The sequence below is a fragment of the Pseudopipra pipra genome, chromosome 6 (assembly GCF_036250125.1).
Source record: "Pseudopipra pipra isolate bDixPip1 chromosome 6, bDixPip1.hap1, whole genome shotgun sequence".
NCBI lineage: Eukaryota > Metazoa > Chordata > Aves > Passeriformes > Pipridae > Pseudopipra > Pseudopipra pipra.
The window spans coordinates 43,902,510-43,921,025 of NC_087554.1; the positions used below are offsets into that span (position 1 = coordinate 43,902,510).

Here is an 18,516-nt window from a genome sequence, read left to right on the forward strand (position 1 = left end):
TGAAGGGCCTGGTAACCAGTACAAAGAAAAGGAGGATAACTTGCAATTCAAGTGACAGTAATTTTAAAAAGTGGAGTTTAATCTGTGAAGCCATCAACAATGAGTAAATCTTGTTTTGCTTAGCATTTTGCTGTGCCTAGTTTTGGTCTGTAATGCAAATACACATGGAAGTTATAGAACAAACTGATAAACTGAAGGAGTATATTTGTAGCATAGTTTTAGGGGGCTGTTGGTGTACCTGTGCGCAGGGGGAAGACATAGATAATTCGCTACCTGGTCATCTCCAACTGTCTAACCATAAGGTTACAGATACAGTTGGGGATTTGTTTAAACAAACAAACAAAGCCCCTTTCTATACATCTTGCAATAGTCATGATGAACCCTGTATCTGGAGTTCAAAGGTCAGTGAGGAGATTGAGTTCAGTCTGTAAAATTAATCTTTCTGAAACTGAAATATGTGCACAGTTCCAGAACGCCAGTGTGCTCTTTTGTTAATTCTGGTTTATGAGCGAAATTTCCTGTCTAACCCTGATTTCAGACACATTTGTCTGAATTTTCTGAAGGCATTTTCTGTTGGATATGCACAGGCCTGGAAGGAAGGAAACATAATTCATTTTTCACTCTGTTATTGAGTCAGCCGTTCACAAATCATTTCAGTCCTGTGTGGCTGAGTTTCTGATGTCTGCTTTGGTAATGAGTTCTGAGATGTCCAGAGGAAGCCTCTTTAGCAAGGAGGAAGTGTATCAATTATTTCTACTAATGTGTAGCATTTATTTGGAATTCAGATCATAAAGAGCTTTAGTGAAGCTGCAGCTTTGTAGGCAAGTGTAGAAGTTACCCATATATGATTCCTGTTTCTGTATCTAACTACATTTACTCTGCTAATGTTTGCTTGATACGTGCTTCTGATTAGTGTGGTGGGAAAAAAAATCATCAGTTGTATTTTCACTCAGATTAGAAAATGTACCCAGTAATTACCTGTACTTTCTACCAGTATTTCATCCTTGTTGCAGTAATGGAAGCTGGTTATTTTTGCTTACTATTATGTAACCATTGTAATAGTGCTCAGAAAATGAGTTTCACTAAATGGCTGAAGCATTGAGAAATGTTGTTCCTGGTCTGCTTGTAGATTTGGGACTGGGACAGGAATTTCAGATATATTTTCCAAGAAGCTCAGGGACTAATTTTATAACTACTGAGTTATAAAATCTTGCTCCTAACTTGGTGTTGAGTACAAGTCAGAATGTGAACACCAAATGCTTTTGCTTCTCAGCTTCCTTGTCTGCAACAACAATTCCTCACTTGGTGTCTGTCTTCCTCAGCTCAGATGGCCCTCATGAATGTGGGAGGACAGTGTTCAGCTTGGGAGAGGTTTGGTGTTGTCCTTAAAAACAAGGGCAAGGAACAAATTCCCAGGCTCACTGTAAAGACAAACAGTGTTGTAAATATGTGGATTAAATATCCAAAAATCTTAGGAAGTGTTGAGAAAAGGATAGGCTTCTGCTATGTGTGAATAGTCTTCAGCTGAAGGCAAGTCCAACCTCGAGGAGAACTGCCAAATATTTCCTTTAAATCCCCTTATAAGGTTGAATCCTACACATTTGAAACAGAAGGGGCTTGTTGTTTTCCGCCCCCCTGAAAGGCAGTGTCCTATCCAGCATTGTCTGGGATATTAGCACTAATGAAATAATTCATTCTTGATAAGCCATCTTGGTAAGTTTGGATAAACTCTTAATTTATCTTTATCTTAAATGTTGCTTGTCTTTATTTAGGAACTAATAAGGTACTTCATCAGGCCTGCCAGCAGGAGGCATTAATTTCACTCCTGTAACTAGGGAAGGCATGTGCTTGCTTAAATTGTTCCTCATGGAAGTCAAAGCATTACCACCAGAGTTGGCAAATAAGTAACTAACACATTTTTCTTTGGTTTTGTATTTTTTAGCTGGTGCCACATATATATTTGGGAAGAGTGGAGGTCTCATCCTGTACACCTGGCCAGCTAATGATAGACCAAGCACAAGGACAGACCGTCTTGCTGTGGGCTTCAGCACAACCGTGAAGGATGGCATCCTTGTTCGGATTGACAGTGCCCCTGGGCTTGGTGATTTTCTACAGCTGCACATAGTGAGTATAGATAGGCCCATGTCTATGCCAGACCTGGGTTTCTGTTACCTGAATTTGAAGAAAACTATTACTCTAAAATAATATGTCATATTCTGTTCTTTCTATATCTTCAGCACTTGTCAAATTAAACTGCCTTTAGTAGTTATTTAGGGTTTTGTAGAATTACCAACTGGGATGCACAGGGAACCAAGTCTTGATGCCAGAAGAAATTGGAGAGGGAAGAAACAAACAAAACAAAACTCAAAAGCCTTAGGTGATTCAATAGCAGTAGGATTTATTTAAAAATTGAAGAAATGTTTTGCATCAGTGTTAATCTACTGTGGCATATGCCCAGTCCTGAATACAGCTGAATTTATGGTGAAGTATTACTATTCTTGGAAGGCAAAGAATAAAAGGGAGTGATAGGGTGTTGTTTTTTTCCACACTAAGAAAGTTAAGTGAGAACTGAACAGATCCTCAAGCTGATACAGCTGATGCTTGCTTTAGCAGGATAGTTCAAAAGAATAAGAATTTGGTGTTAGTGCAACATGGCTTTGCAAAAAGAAAATAGACTTTCTTGTGAGAGCTTGAGTGAAGGTGGCTTTAGAGAGAGTTGAATTATTCGAGAAAATAAGAACACTACAACTGGAAACTTTTGGAGTTTGTTACTTTACATGATGCTTTGGGAGGAGAAGCTTTGTCTTCCTTTGAAAAATAGCCAAGAGGTTTACTAGAGGTAGAAGCTGGTCATGTGACTTGATATTCACTTATTTCCCATGTTTTATGCATTAATTTGTAGTGGAAAGGGACCATTTGCAAGTTTTGAATGAGCTGGGGAGTTGTTAACATTTCATGGAACCTTGAAGGTATAAGTAAACAGGAGGAATGCCAGGGGCCAAAACAGACCAAATGTGAATAACAAAGGGCCTTATTCTGCTGCTGGAGTTTGCCATGTTCAGAATTGTGTTGAAGCACTGGGTATATTGCAGGATTGTTCTGAAACAACCAGAAACAAGAGTCAGGGGTAGTAGTTATTGCCAGCATTTTAAGTGGTTTTATTTTGAATCCTGTTGTAAAATTCAGATTCATTGGAATGGGTTAGCATATGACCTTGAGCCATTAGACTGTCACCAATTCTGGTTTCTATCTTTTGTGATATATTCAAGTATTTAGTTTGTGTTTTGTGCTAGAATGAAAATGAGATCAAATCCTGGTGTATTTTTTAATAGAAAAACACTTTTTCCTGCTTTCTTAAAAGAAAAACAAAACGAACCCCAGAAGAGTTGGTAAAAGTGAACAGCGCTCAACATAATTGGTTGGAATTCTGTGACTCACATTAAGCAAAAGTGACTGGATATGTCTGAGCAAGGCAATGTATATTCTTCAGATGTTATAATACAACATGTGTAAAATGCTATCAGTTAACTGGAGAACAGTATTCCTGGCATGTGAGGAGAGGTGCAGAGATATAAATTTGTTAAAGTCTTAGAAAAAGCCTGAGATGGGATCATGTCGCTTAGTGGGATATTACAGAGAAAATGAAAGTCAGGCTCTTCTTTGTGGTAGTCAGTGAAAGGAAGAGAGGAAACAGACACAAGTACCAAAAAAGAAATTTTAATCCTGCATGAAGATAAGAATTTGCAAAAGGAGGCTTTTCAGCATTAATGATGAAGGCATAGAGTTTTTCTCTATATCTTGGTCTCAAATATCTACCGTTCTCTATCCCTAAGTGAACATTGTAATAAGTGATTTTCAAAAAAAAAATTATAACAAATTTTGCTGAATAGACTGGAACAAGCAAATTGAACCTGAGATGTAAGCATTCATTAAAAAAAACAAACAAACAAAACAAAATTGCTTTCTCTTTCCTATCAGTTTTGGAAGCTTTTCTGCTTCCTCCTCATGTATTTTTTTCGAACTACTCTGCATGGCATGGTGCTAGTTTCAGATTATTTCAGCTACCTAAATAAAGTCTCCTGATTGTGGTCAATATTAATTCTGTTCTGTTAAGATTCTGTTGAATGCCTCCTTTGTAGTTTGGCCAATTTTATACCTGAAGGTGTTCACTAGTGGTAAATCTAGAACTAGTTCAGGTATAATTTCTCTTGTTCTTTTGTGGCTAGGATGGATTAGGATGATTTGCCAGTCATTCATGAGGAACAAAGGCATGCTCCTGTGCTCTTCTGGATATGGTATCAGTTCATCATATATATCAGTAACTCTACCTACCTGTTCATATAAAGAATGTGGTCTGAGACTCACACTGCTACATGCAATAGAAAAGTTGCATAGAAGCTTTTTAAGTGTTATTGACTTCTTGAATGTCTGTAAGACTTTATCTCTGGTTTATTGTTCAACATTGTAGAAGTGAGCTTACATCAGGATTATTTTGGAAAAAGTTGAAATCTGAAATTAAAGGTACATCTTTAAATGAGACTTAAAATGCAAAACCATTTAGGACCTTTTAGAAAATTGCATGCAAGCTTTCCACGAGATCAAGATCTTTTGTAACTGACTCAAAACTACCACAGATTTTGCGCTGTCATCTTCAAGGACTCTGTCTATCTTTCTTTCTTCAAAGCCTTCCATTAGGTGACTGTCACTTGTCAAGAGAAACAAAGCAGCATGGATCAAATTATAATACAAATATGGGATAAATAGATTTGTAAATCCAAGGTATTAAGCAGATTGAATTGATAATAAAGCAAAGGTTTTAAAACCAAATACTTAAACCATAACGCAAATTATAGGAGAAAGAGAAAATAGGTATTAAAACAGGAAGTCTAATTTTAATATAATTTAATATAATTTATTATATGTATATTTATTATATGTATATTTAGCAATTTGACTATTTAATAATAATAGTAATAATGAAAGTAACAGGAATTTTCCTGGAGGATTGTTGGGGAGACCTCTTCTGAGGCCTTCCTAGATATTCCACTCACAGACTATATTTTGGATGCTATTTACTGGATTTTGACCTCCTTACACTTCTCTGGGTGTTCTATTGGTGATAACAAGTGACAAAAGCCACCTGATGATCATTGTTTTCTAATATGCATCACTAAAATAAAACTAATCCAAATGTCATAGTATAGGCTATGGTTTAATCAAGATCTGATTCTATCTGAAAGATTCTAAAAGTTGCTTATGCTCCGCTAAGGAAACTTTTAAATAGTTTGTCTGCTTTTTTAATATGTTGTATGTTGAAGTTACATATTTGCTTGTTTAATTTGCAGTTGTTCTGTTTGGGTTCATTTTTTAATTATGAGTCTTTCAGATACTGTGAAAATTTATTGACTAAGATGTCTGTTTTATATGACAAAAAATTACAGCCTCTGAAACTATTTTCTCTCCTGATTTATAATGAAGTATAAAGGGGCAGCCCTGCAAAAAATGGATAGCATACCATCCAGATCAATGTTGCCTATGAAGCATGAGGTGTTTGTGTGATTAGACTGTAGCATATGTAATGGGAGTGTTGCTGCAGCTCCCTCCTTATGATATTTTTTTTGTTTTCCTTACAATTCATTCAAAGTACCAAGTCCAAACCTGAGTCAGGAAATTGTCTTCCACAATGGATACTTAAAAGACTGTACGTCTGAGTTGTGGTTGTATGTTTCTATATGTTCGTTCACCCTACCCTACCACATCACTTTTTTTATGCTTTACAACATGCAAAACATAGAGATCAAATGAAGAGAGGAAAACAGCTGCAGGTGATGATGGGTATCATTCTTGTGATGACTGTGGAGAGAGAAATCACTCATTCATGTGTGAGGCTGGTTTAGTCTGCATTCTTTCATTTTGTTCTGTACAATAAATGGGCACCTAGCCTCTGGATGTTCAGAATGGTGGTGTGAGACTGGTCCAGTTTCTGAACTCCTTGTAAGAAGCAAACGCTAGGTTTGGGCAAAACTGTTTGTGATTTTGTGAGGAGTTTTACTTTAGCAGACCCAGGCTAGTGGAGATATATCATGTGGCACCAGGCTACAACTGAAAGCTGCAGAATTTGATGTAGATCATTTTGATTCTTAAGCAGTAAGTGTGGAAAAAGTAAGCCTTCCTTAGAGATGGCATTATTAAAGGAGAATGAGTGTAAATGGAGGAAAATGTGTGTGTACGTTCAGCCAATTTATTTATTTTTTTTTTCAGTTATACTGTGATTGGCCAAAGTCTGTGTTTGGATTTTACAGTTTTAGAGACAATTCTGGCTCCTCTGTATAAAGTTTCCTGGAGACTCCTTTCAAAACTCAGTGGCTTGTCATCTGAGCAGATACAGAAGAAGCAAATGATTAGAATCAGGAGAAGGATAGACAAAGGGTTATCCTTACCATAACCAGAGGGTGTATGATGAACAGCATAACTTAAGAGCTACTCTGAGATAATAACTGGAGGCAAAAAGTAATAGCAGTTTGTGTTTTACTTTTCTATAACCAAAATTTCTTCGATGCAAAATATTTCAGCCTTTCTTAGGCCAAATTCAGACTGGGTGTCAATAGTTACACTTTTATACCTAAGAAAGTAAAAAGAAGAGGTTTTCCTTAAGGCTAGCCTGCTTTATTTTGCAAAGGCTATAGACTGTGAAAAAAAGTGGGTGATTTGCCTCAGTCTCCTATCTTGTGTTTTTCTTTTTTTTTTTTTTTTAGCTACCCTTACTGGGTTACAGTTACAGTTTTCTTTTAAAGTGTTTCACTATGTTAGACCCTCTTTTTTATAGAACTCTTAGTTTCTTCAAGTGTAACTTTTTGTGATTATAAGTAATTTTACTCCACTGTATCTTGACTGTGTTTACATTGATGTCTCTTTGGAATAGCACTGTTATTCTTGCCTTTCCAGGCTTTAAAGCAGTGTAGAGTAAGTTTTTGATACAGTTTGATACAGTTCTTGGAGTGTACAAGAAGTGGTTAAGCATCCCGTAAGCAGTTATCAGTTCCAAAGCGTTTAGTGCCCATCGTGCCTCATTTCATTCATGAAACAGCAAAGAGCTGTGTACATTTCTCCTAGTTTCATTTATACAAATTATGAGCCCCTACAGATTGGTATAAAACACATATTCAGTGAAAGATATTCTATACCGAAGCAATCAGTGGATCAGGAAATGGTGAAATGTGACAAAGGCTTTTTTGTTGAAGCAAGAAATTATTTACTGACAGTCTGGGTATAGGAGACAACATCTTGTATAACACATTTAGCTGAGGAAATGAACAATTAATGTATGAGAGTTACTAGACTACCTACTGGTAAGGAGAGAGAATTAGGATGACCTTTCAAGCAAAAGATTATATTGTCTGGATCCTTAGAAGGTCTAAAAGAACAAACTGTCTAAAGACTTTTTTTTACCAAGACAAATCTAGCAACCAACCTGAGGGAATACTCTGCAAGTCTCCTGTGATTATTAACATATAAAAACTGTCAGAATGTAGCTTTCTGTTAGGAATAAGTTCTCTGGCAGAGACTTCTGAACATGCTCTGTTTAATAGGTGCCACCTGGGGATTATCATAAGATTGAAGGCTTGAAACCATGACTGCTAACCTTCTAGGCAAGATGGAAAACAAGCTGAATGAAGGGGTAGAAGAATTGTTGTGATTTAATGCTAGTATGTGAAGATCCAGTGGAGTCTCTATTTCATGTCATCACATATATCTTTTTTAAACAAATGTAGCTGTGATTTGTTAATTCTCAAAGTCATGAATAAATAGTTATTGGATGCCTTTAACCTAATTGAGGTTGCGTGCTATTTAAGGTAATGGGATTGGCAAGATAGTCCTTATTTAAGATGTGACGTATATATACATACACTGCAGAACCTTTAAAAGTATCCTACTTTCCCTGTCTGCAATGGAGTAGGTTTCTACTTAGACGTGTAGTCCAGATAGAGTGCTGGCACCACAAGAGTTGGGTGGCTTAGGAAACTCTAACAAGCATTGAGTTATTGCGCCACAAAAAGGTTCTGAGGATCTTACAGAGCATATCACATCACAAGTGTTTACCTCCTTTCTGTAATTATTTATGTTATTGAATGCAAGTTGTAAGTCACATCTTCCTTTTTGCTTAGGATAGCAGTCATCTTCAGCTGAGGTTTGCATCTTAATGGCACTCCATTTTTTTATGTTGATTGCAAGATATGACTTATGTGTATCTGTGTTAATCAACATTGAGGCAGATTAACATCTTGCGTACAATCAGTTACTAGTTTTCCTTAGACAGAAAAGTAATTTCTAGTTAATGGCTGGTTAATTTTTAGATTACTTGAGCTTGTTCACAAGAGGGCAAATGGCTACCCAGAATTCTGGATTCTCGGGACAAGGGGGAAGTAGCTGAAAAAATTGATTAATATGTAATTTAAGAACTGAAAACTATGAAACTGAGCAGATGACCAATGTATTGGTGGTATGGATTCACAAAAACCCTATCCAAAGGCATAACAGGCATTTCACTGAGAGATGCAAATCCATTTGCTGTCTCTGTTTAATAAGGTGTAGTATATGCTGAAGGAATTAATTTCTTGGTGCTTTGTGTATATTGGTGGGTTTTTTTGTGTCTGTCACAATGTGTCTGGTTTATGTGATTTATTATTGAAGATATTTGACTGGAGGTGGTAAAATTACCCTAATGGCTCATGTGTAAGTTAAAAGACAAACCTCAATAAATTCAGAAGTCATTGAGTATGCCAGCAGTGTACCAGAATTTGGAAGGGAACACAGCTAGGACAACTAACCCAAACTGATGAAAGTAACATTCCATACCATAAGATGATGTGCCCAGCAAAAAAAAAAAATGCTGGGAAAGGAAGAGTAGGATGGGATGCTGGTGGTTTATGGCCTGTATCTTTCCAAGTAAGTTATGTGTGTTGATGCCCCACTTATCAGAAGTGGCTCAACAGATGCCTGTCGATGGGAAGTAATATGGCTTTGCTTCACTTATTAATTAAACTGTATTTATCTCCACCCAAAAATTTTCATACTTTTGCCTTTCCAATTTCCTTTCCAGTCTCACTGGGGAGAAATAAGTGAATGAGCACCTGAGGGGGTGTGCCTCGTTACTGGCCAGAGTCAACCTGTCATGCATAGTCTTCACCTGGAAGAGGGCCTCTGTTCCTTACCAAGTACTTTGAAAATAATTAATGTATTTTAGGGTACTATATGCAGATCATCTGCACAAAAAAATGGAGCATAATATAGCTGTGTGCCAATTATGTCAGGTTTATAGAATAAAAAATCCCATGGCAAATATATATGAATTCAGCATTGTTATTTTGCCTGATAGAGGCTATATCTGATTGAGTCTCAAATCTGAGGTATGCACATCACTGACTGTTTTGCCAGCTGGTGTAAAACTGCAAAATATCCTGAATTTTTTATTTAGTTTTTAATGAAAGCATTCTATTTAAATACTCAACGATCCTGTCCCAAAATGCCCTCAGTCTTTTTCTGTCCTTTTCTAAACTCTTTGGAATTGCAGAGTCCCATGTGTTTGTGCATGCTGCATTTATTGTTCCCTAGAGCGCAGAAGAATTAGTAAATGAAAACTAATTTGAAGAAAGTAAATGGACTTCCAGTTTTCAAGCCAAGTTTAAAGCGTGTTATTGTTACTTCTGTTTTTATTTTTAAAGAGTGATAAAGAATCCATTTTTAATATATTTTAACTAGTTCACATCGTGCATAGGAATGATCCATTTATTTTTATCTACTAGCTTCGGAAAAGGAGTCTCTGTGGTAGGAGGTCATGAGTTGAGACTTAACCTGTAAACATTAAGAAGCTTCTCACCCCAGCGTGCCTGTTTGTAGCTGGCACCATTTGGCACGGTGCCCTATCAAGTTATGTCAGTGACCTTTTGTGCTCCAGTCCCTGCTTTGCTGCCAGTGCCTGTACCAGGTGTTTGAATGAATGTGCGTAGCTGAATGCAACGGTGCGGGAAATAGCGCGCTGATGTCCTGTGGCTAAAGATGATGGATTTTAGATCCCTGGCTCCATTCAGGCAGCATGGAAGCTCAGTGATTTGATACAAGGATTCATTAACTCCTCACTCAGTGGCAGTTTGTGCATAGATCCCAGCGCTTTTGCAGTTATCATTGAAGGTTGTGAAGCTGATTAGAGACATGGAAGAAAGAGCTGGTAGGGCAATGGTGTCATGAATGGTAAAATTTCAGGTCGGACCACAAGTTAGCATGATCACAAATCTGAAAATAATTTGGCTCTCAAAACTGTTAACTTCAGCTGGATTATGGAGACTGAAAATTATGAATTAGAGGAGGTGGAGGAAGAATAAATGGGAAGTTACATTTGAGTGATTTTTTTGAAATCTACCTTAAAGATATAGGCAAATCGATATGCTACCTTTGCTGATTTAAAAGAGAGAGCTTTGCTGTGTCAAGGAAGCAGTTTTCTACTAAGATGATCCTGATTTAGTATAGTGGACAGAATTAGCAGCATTTTTCAGAATGCACACCTGCCCATTTTAGTGTTGTGCATCTTGTGAAATCAGACCGTAGTACTTCAGCCTAAGTGCAGAAATAAAAAATTCTCTCCTAATTAGAAGCAAATATTTTAATGGGATTGCTTATGAGAAAGATTCATCCCTAAATATATAACCTCTGTTTAAGATACATTCTGAAGCTTGAAATTTGTTAAATTTATACAGGTTTGTCTTAGGATTTATTGTGATTCTGTGAATTGCTATTAGGTGTTAAATGATCATATCTTAGAGTATCTCACAGTATCTATCCAAACACCCTGTATGGCAATAAATATTATGCTATAGCTTGTTCTTGTACACTGTATAAAAAAATTCTGTGCTTTGCCTGCTATTTATTTTATTCTCTCCTGTGACTGTAGTGTTCATGTAGAATATGTCATCTAGGGCTATATTATATATCATAATTTCAGTAAAACTTGAGATGAATTGCCTTTACTGTTGTGCAGTAATAGTTGGGATTTTCACTTGGTCACACAGTCTTTTCAGTGACTGAATAAGGAAGGAAATACTAGGACTTTTTTGATGCTGAGAAAATTTAGATTTTGCTTCTTAATGTTTTTCTTTTAAATACTAAATACAAAGGAATTGAAGTAATTTGAGGTTTGTTTCTGGCTGAGTCAAAGAAAGAAACACAGACCCTCTCCAGTGAAGTTGTTTTCTTGAAATAACCAAGGCTTGAAGGAGATAAGTGTGAGGCTTTAAGTGTTCGTTCTGAAAAAGACTAAAAGAAACTGAAATCTAAATCTAAAAAATCTAAAATCTATTATTTGTAAACTCTTAACAATTGGCAATATGGATTTTTTGTCCTTTACTAGAAGCACCAAACTTACAAGCTTGTTCAGAGCAGCCCATCTTCTGTATGCTTGGATAAATTGCACTAATAGGTTCTAAATTAAATCTGTTTGCAATTAAAGCCTTTATCACCTTCTCTATGGTGGCATCAGAAAAGTAAAATAAAATTTCTTGATCTTCATGTTAATGGGTAGCAGCAGGGTATGGTAATAATTCACTGCACATTTAGACGTACTGAGTACTACTCAAAAGCAATTAAACAAGGGCAATTGTCAGTTTAATTTACCCTGCTTGGTATCTGATGTAACCTTCTCGTCAAAGGTTAACAACTGTTTTGTACTACATCAGCTATGGTGAAATTGATTGTTTCTCTATTAAGCCTCTAGGAAGAACATCTTAAACAGGAACATATTATTGAATCCTACTAAAACAAACAAACAAACAAAAAAAAAAAAACCAAAAAAACCCACCCCCAAATCAAACCAACTTGATCTAATCCAAGCAATGTTACACATTGTTTGCACTATGACTTGAATTTTATAAGGTTTCAAAACTCAGTGCAGAAAAAAGATAACTTGCTCATATGCAGCTGACTCTGAGATGAAAATCAGCTGTTCTGCAGAACATGAAAGACTAGTTCTGCACAGTTTTACATGGGAAATGAAACGCAATGCTACTTTTTCCTATTCTACCAGGAGACTGCAGAGTCAATTTTGAGGAGAAAATACACTGAACTGGACTTTGGCTAGTTCTTATGAGTTTCTCTTAGCATTACTTTTCCAGAAAAGTTCCTATTCAGATACACTGTCCTAATAGTTATTTTAAAGCTGAAAACATACTTCTGCATGTAACTTTAAAGGAGCTATATAATCACAATACATCACAATATCTCTTTAAAAGATAGACATGAGCAGGCTTATAGAATGAGAAAATCAAGGCTTTAGAGATTAAATGATATAACTGAGATGTTGCCTCAGAACTGAAGCTGGCTAGCTCTGAATGTTCATCTTTTCTTAAATCAGAAGTCTTAGCAGTGCTCCCTTCTTCCCCCTGAGAGAGTGGTTCAATACCAACAGCTGGGGGAGGGTAGTGCCCTTGGAAAGCTGCTGTTGCCAACATCTCCTGCTATTGCCCACACATCTGAGAACCCATTGTACAGCAGCAGGTGTTGTGTGGTGTTGTTTTTGTTGTTGTTGCTTGTTTTTCCTCTCTATTTAAGTGTGCATCTAGCCTGAGCTTGCTTAGCTCATGTGTTGTTGGGATCAAGGCAGAAGTGGTATTATTTGTGCTAATAAGCCTCTCCCATTAGTTAACCTTTCAGTACATAAAGCATGATTGAACTGAAGGATTCCTGCTGGTTTGAAAGGCTTTTATGTTAAATACATGATAGAAGCATTTTCCTCTTCCATCTCCTTATGTAAAAGAAGTGGGGTACTGGGAATGGGGAGGCTGCAAAGACTTCGACAGTCTGAAAGCCAGTTGAAGTAAAGCTTATGTAGTGTGAATATTCTCTTAAATATCTTGGCATATCTTTTTTTCTGCTACATTTAATTTCTTGGTGCTTTGCTTAAGCAATTTGTAGCCTACAGAAAGAGACTGACTGCCTCATATAACTGGTATAATTTGGGCCAGTGTAAAGCATCAGCCAAGCATGTTTTTGTCTATACCTGATAACCAAATATATTACTAGCTCTGACTGTCCAAATTTACTTTCAATGCACATAGCCCTCGTTTCAGCTTATTCTTTATTCTTTATTCTTGTCTATTACTGATGTTAGGAGTGCAGTTTCTGGAAGCTGGGTAATAGCAATTATTAAGACTGACAAAGAAAAGTTTCTTATACCGACTCAGGCTTCCTTTGCTATCTTATCATGTCTCTTTATTCTATTATTTTCAGACAATCTCATCTGAAATCCAGTACCACATACATGATTTCAGGTTTTGGATCATTAAACCCCTTCAGTATGATGCTGCTCAGCCTTAAACAGGTAGTGGGATTAATCAGTTCTGTAGGAAACCATATAGTGCTTCTCATATACTATCTTAACTAGTGATAGGAATGAGATCCTCTAACTTTGCAGACATTTCCTCTTGTTTAAGGGGAAAGGATTGTCTGTCTTTGGGTGCATTGCTAAACAACTTTTACAAATATTCTTGTTGTCAGCAGGTTATCCTTTCATAGAAGGTATATTGTATCCTAAATATATTCAGAGAGACTAGGCCCTCAATGGACGATGATCTGTTCGTATGACTGAGGTAGGCAGTACATGCTTGAGCACTGTATATTGAAATAACTGTATCTCCTCTACAGAACAGAGAGATTAACACAGCCTTCTAATAGTAGGCACTGGATTTGCTCCTATAATGAGCTAGGCAACATGTGGAAAAAAATTGGTATGTGCCAAAAGGTATTTAAGCTATTGGACCAGTGGGGTGTCAAGGACAGGTAGGGGTTCCCTTTGGGTGCAGTTTTTTGGGGGGTGGTGTACCAATGTACTGAAGAGCTGGGCAGGGGGGTCATTTCAAGAAGGAAATGTGTATAAATTTATACTCCACAGCATCCATCGCCCCAGGGAATATGGGACTGTTAGCACCTTTCTGCAGATATGGGTTTTGCAGAACTATGGCATTCAATCACTGCTAAGACTTAATTTCACACCCTTAAAGTTTTGGGATGGTTTTACAAGAAGAATTTAGTCCTTTTTTCTGAAAATACTGAAAGTATTTTCCCGTGATGTGTTAAAATCTAGCTGTATTAATTCAGTTGTGAGACTGGATCATTTTCTTCTTGTATTTATTACTTTGAAGAACTTGTATGTACTTGCATGTGGAAATCTTCTCTATTTCTTTTAAAGAAAAATGTAGTTCTTACAGTTGTGCCCTTGCACCATATTCTTGTCTTCTCTCCTCTATGTTTCTGTTAAGGGAAGGAGGTTGTGGTTTGTCATTTGTATTTCTTTAAAACTTAGCTTTTGCAGAGCCCAATTAACTACAGCCCTTCTACAATGGCTGCTGTTAATTGCCATAATTTTTTTTCGAAGGAGATTAACTCAATTTTCATTGGAGTCTGTAGGTAAAAAGGCATATGGTTCATAACTGTCTTACATGTTAGAAAATTGGTTTGCTTGAAATAGGTTTAAAAATCTTCATTAGTTTTTATTCTGATCATAATTCATTTCTTGTGCTCCCTTTCTGATAGAAAAAATCAATGTTTGGTTTTGGGGCTCCACAAATGGATGAGGTTTTCAGGGTTGCTGGCTGGGCATATTAATTTAGGAACACAGAACAGGGAAGGGACTGTGGACTGTCAAGTCCAGTCCTCTACCCTCCTAGGCCGTTGCACCATCATGTCTTCTTTTCTGGTTGTATCAGGTCTACCTCGTCCATTCTGGTTTTCTGGTTCTGCTATTTCTCTTGAAAAGCTGTTCTAAAATCAATTTTTCCCTAAGATTTTAAAGTTCTTTTCAAGCCTATATGTATTCACACACATCAGTTTAACCTTCTTTGTTTTGTGCCAATATTGCCCTTCAGCTCCTCTCTGGTTTTTGATGTTTACCTGTCAGCAGCATTTACAAAGAATTGTATTGCCTGAGCTTTGTCTCAGCAACTCCCCACCAATTCCACCAGGCTCTTCTGATCTATCAGTGTATTATAATGGGTGCTCATGGAGATAGTCTGGGACTAATGTAAATTCAAACATACAAGTCCACAAGTTGCAGCTACAAGCAGGTTTCACTGCTTTTGCACCTGAATGTTCAGCTATGTTCGGGAAGATTTGTTCATGCAGCTGCAGCACTAAATAAGGATTGTTACTTTCTTGGGTCTTTGCAAGCCATCCGGGATATCTTTGATTCTGAGCTTGGTTGGCTGTGTAGACCCAGCTTGATGTGTCTGCACACAGATATCATCCAATCACATCTGTTTCAAAATCCTTTTACAGCAGTAGTGTGATCAGTTTAAGTTCTCAACTAAAGACTCTCAGTTCTTTTCCATTGTGGTGGTGTTCATCATAACTTTAATAGTTAGTACATGTAATTCTTTTTTTAGAATTTATTTTTCCAACTTTTAGTGGCAGCTGGTATTAAATGATAATGCTGGGTTAGAAGGCCGAGGGGCTGTGCTATGGTTTCCTGTTGTCAGTCTAGGAAAAAAGTATTTTGACACATTAGATGGCATGTTGTCTTAGTTTATAAAACCTTTATCAGAGAGAGGACATCATGTGAGATGTAGTCTGGAGCCTTGCAGTGATTCTCGAGATGGTTATTAATGGGCTTGTGAACTTGTGACTAGAGAGTGGTAAATCTGGCCTTTGAGATAATTGAAAAGACATCACTTGTAATGTGAGCAGCTGAGGGATGATCATTGCTCTTTGGGGACAGAGGGTAATACCTTGTTGCACACGATTTTGAAGCAAGGGACCCAATATTGATCTACTTTGACCATGTCTTAACATCCTTTAATCAGTTGCACAATGCATTTCCTACTTGCCCTACTCCTATCCCCCTCCTCTCAGAAGAGCTATTTGTAAGCAGACACATTTAATTTCCTTAATGAAAAACAGATTACAAAACTGGATGTGAAAGAAGTAATAGCTAGAAAAATGAGAGATTTATAGAGGCACAGGGTAAAAATGCAGAAATAGGCAAAAGTAGGAATGTGAGCTACTTGTCGCACTTCATTTACATATTGCATAATGCTTTCAGTATTGTTCTCTGCCTAACACCTGGTCTTAATTTGACACACATTTTAGTTAGAAAGTGTGAAAAAGTTAGAAATCCAGTAGATTTCTTGATATTTCTTCTGCGAGATGTATGTGGTGCCTGATTCTCATTTCTTTCTTCTTTGAATAAAACATTGTCTTGAGCAAAAAGGGCAAATTCTAGTTTTTACATGGCTTCTAAACATATCAAGGTTGAGGCAAACTTTTATTTCCACAGAGGAATTATGAGTATACAATCCCTTTACTAGCATTCATGAAATTCATAGAACCATAGATTATCCTGAGTTGGAAGGGATCATCAAATCCAGTTCCTGGCACGGGACAATCCTGAGAATAACACCACGTGCCTGAGAGCATTATCCAATGTAGTATTTGGCTCATCATGCATGTTCCCCAGTGCTCACTGAAAGAGATTCCTGATTTGGAGCTACCCATGAAGGTGCTGCTCAGCACTGTTGATAGCCACTGGATAGTTGCTGTTTCTTTGAAAATGAAACAAAAAACATAATTAGCTTCTTTACAGAAGCTTTTTGCCTTTCACATTTGTACTTCTGTGTCAAAAGGTACCCTTTTCCTGGGAGAATGAGCTTCACTGCTTCTTTCCCAGAATTACTGATACGGTAAGTGGTTTGGGGGTTAGGAGGTCACTCATATCACCTGGGCAAGGCAAAGTCCAAAGAATACATTTGAGCTAGTAAAGAGCTCAAAGCTTTAGCTGCTGAGCATTGTTCAGTGCTTTTTTAGAAGTCATTAATTTTTAAACTCAATGTGGTTTTTGTACTGTAGTACAACTAGAACCTTTTGTTTTCGTGCTTCCTGCTGAAAGAGTAGGTGACAAGTTCCTGAAACCAGGCAAATATGAGGCAGAGTGAGTTCATCTGCAGGGTGTTGCTCTCTGGCAAGATTGTCACTTTCTGTCTTTTGTCAAGTGTGATCCTTAGTGACATTGAGTCTTTTCACTTGAAGTATATTTTTGACAAATGGAAGAGTAGAAGAGAGAAAGTTGCTCTTGTCACTTGCTTAAAATGAGAACAAAGAAAATTACTCCCTGCAAAATTTGGGACCTTTGGTTTATCTTGCCTGGACTAAAGAGCCTCTGGGGCTAAACTGCACTATCTTAGGCATATAAATTAGATAAAGAGATGACAGGAAGCTCTACTATTGGGAGAAAAAAGAGAGAGGGCTACGCAGCCATCTGAATTATTACATCATGTATGTAAAACCATGTATTGAGTGTAAATGTGGGCAAGGTGGAAGCTGCGGGGTGGCCTCTGTGGGACAAGACCAGGGTCTGTCCCATGCTAGACTCAGCTGGCTCCAAAATGGACCCACTGCAGGACACAGCTGAGCCCATCAGCCAAGCCAGTGTCAGCTGTGGAAGTGCATTCAGGAGAGGGCAGAAAAAGCCAAGAAGGGGGTGGAGGTTGAGGAAAGGGAGATAAACAGCAGAGATAACATCAAGGTGAGAGGAGAAGGAGGTGTTCCATGGCAGAGCAGATATTCACTGCAGCCTGTGGAAGAACCCATGCTGGAACATGGACATTCCAAATGGAAATGGCCTGTGGAGAGCCAGCTCTGGAGTAGAGCAAAAGTGAAAGAAAGACCAGCAGACAGAAACTGCTGTGTACTGACTGTAATCCACCCCTAGCACATTTGTTGGCTCACTGAGGGGACTGAGTGTAGCTTGTGGCAAGAGCAAGAGTAGGGGACAGGAATCTGCAGTGAAGGAGTCAACTTGAACCTGGGAAAGAGAGTGGAGAGGTGGTGTCCCTCTGTTTTAATGTTTGCCTTTTTGTTTCCTGTTAGCCAAATCAGAAATAAATAAATACACAAAAACTAGAAGTAAAATAATTTCCCCAGCTGCATCTGTTTTGCCCACAACAGTAATTGGTAAGTGATCTCCCTCTCTTTATCTTGACCTATGAGCCTTCTTGTTCCTGTTCTCTTCAGCAGAAGAGAGGACAAACTAGAAAGGAAATTGAGCAATCAGCTGGGTGGGAGTTTGGCTGCCAGCCAGATCTAAGCCACCACCAAGCATTAGTGGGACAGTTTTGTGCAAATGGGAGACTAGAACTCCTTTAACTCTTTTTTTTTTGGAAACCTCAGTCTAGCCCATATGAAATGGCTAAATTTGACCCTAGCTTTGAATCTAAAAAGTCAAGATAGCTAAAGATGTCTGCCTTAAAGATAGTAAATTTAGTCTTCAAGGTGTCATCACTGCATCTCATGCTGGCTGGGTCTGTACTGCTTCTTATGATTTGTGCCTCCTGCCTCCCTTCCCATGTCAGAGCTGTTTGTTAGTAGAGTATGGATGGTGTGCTTGGAAATGGGTTATAAGGACTGACCCATAGATTATAGAAAAATTGAGAAGAAGCTATGGAATACAACTATAGTCATTTAGAGGTTTAAAAGAATATA

At 37.7% G+C, this 18,516-nt stretch overlaps 1 protein-coding gene across 35 annotated transcripts in view; it reads left to right on the forward strand.

Annotated features, from left to right (window-relative positions):
• Nucleotides 1-18,516, forward strand: part of NRXN3 (neurexin 3) — a 996,746-nt gene that overhangs the window by 739,649 nt on the left and 238,581 nt on the right. For all 35 annotated transcript variants that reach the window (XM_064658888.1, XM_064658884.1, XM_064658876.1 and 32 more), the window contains one exon: nucleotides 1,943-2,124. In XM_064658888.1, coding sequence (XP_064514958.1) covers nucleotides 1,943-2,124 — 182 coding nt within the window. The remainder of the gene's footprint in view (nucleotides 1-1,942; nucleotides 2,125-18,516) is intronic.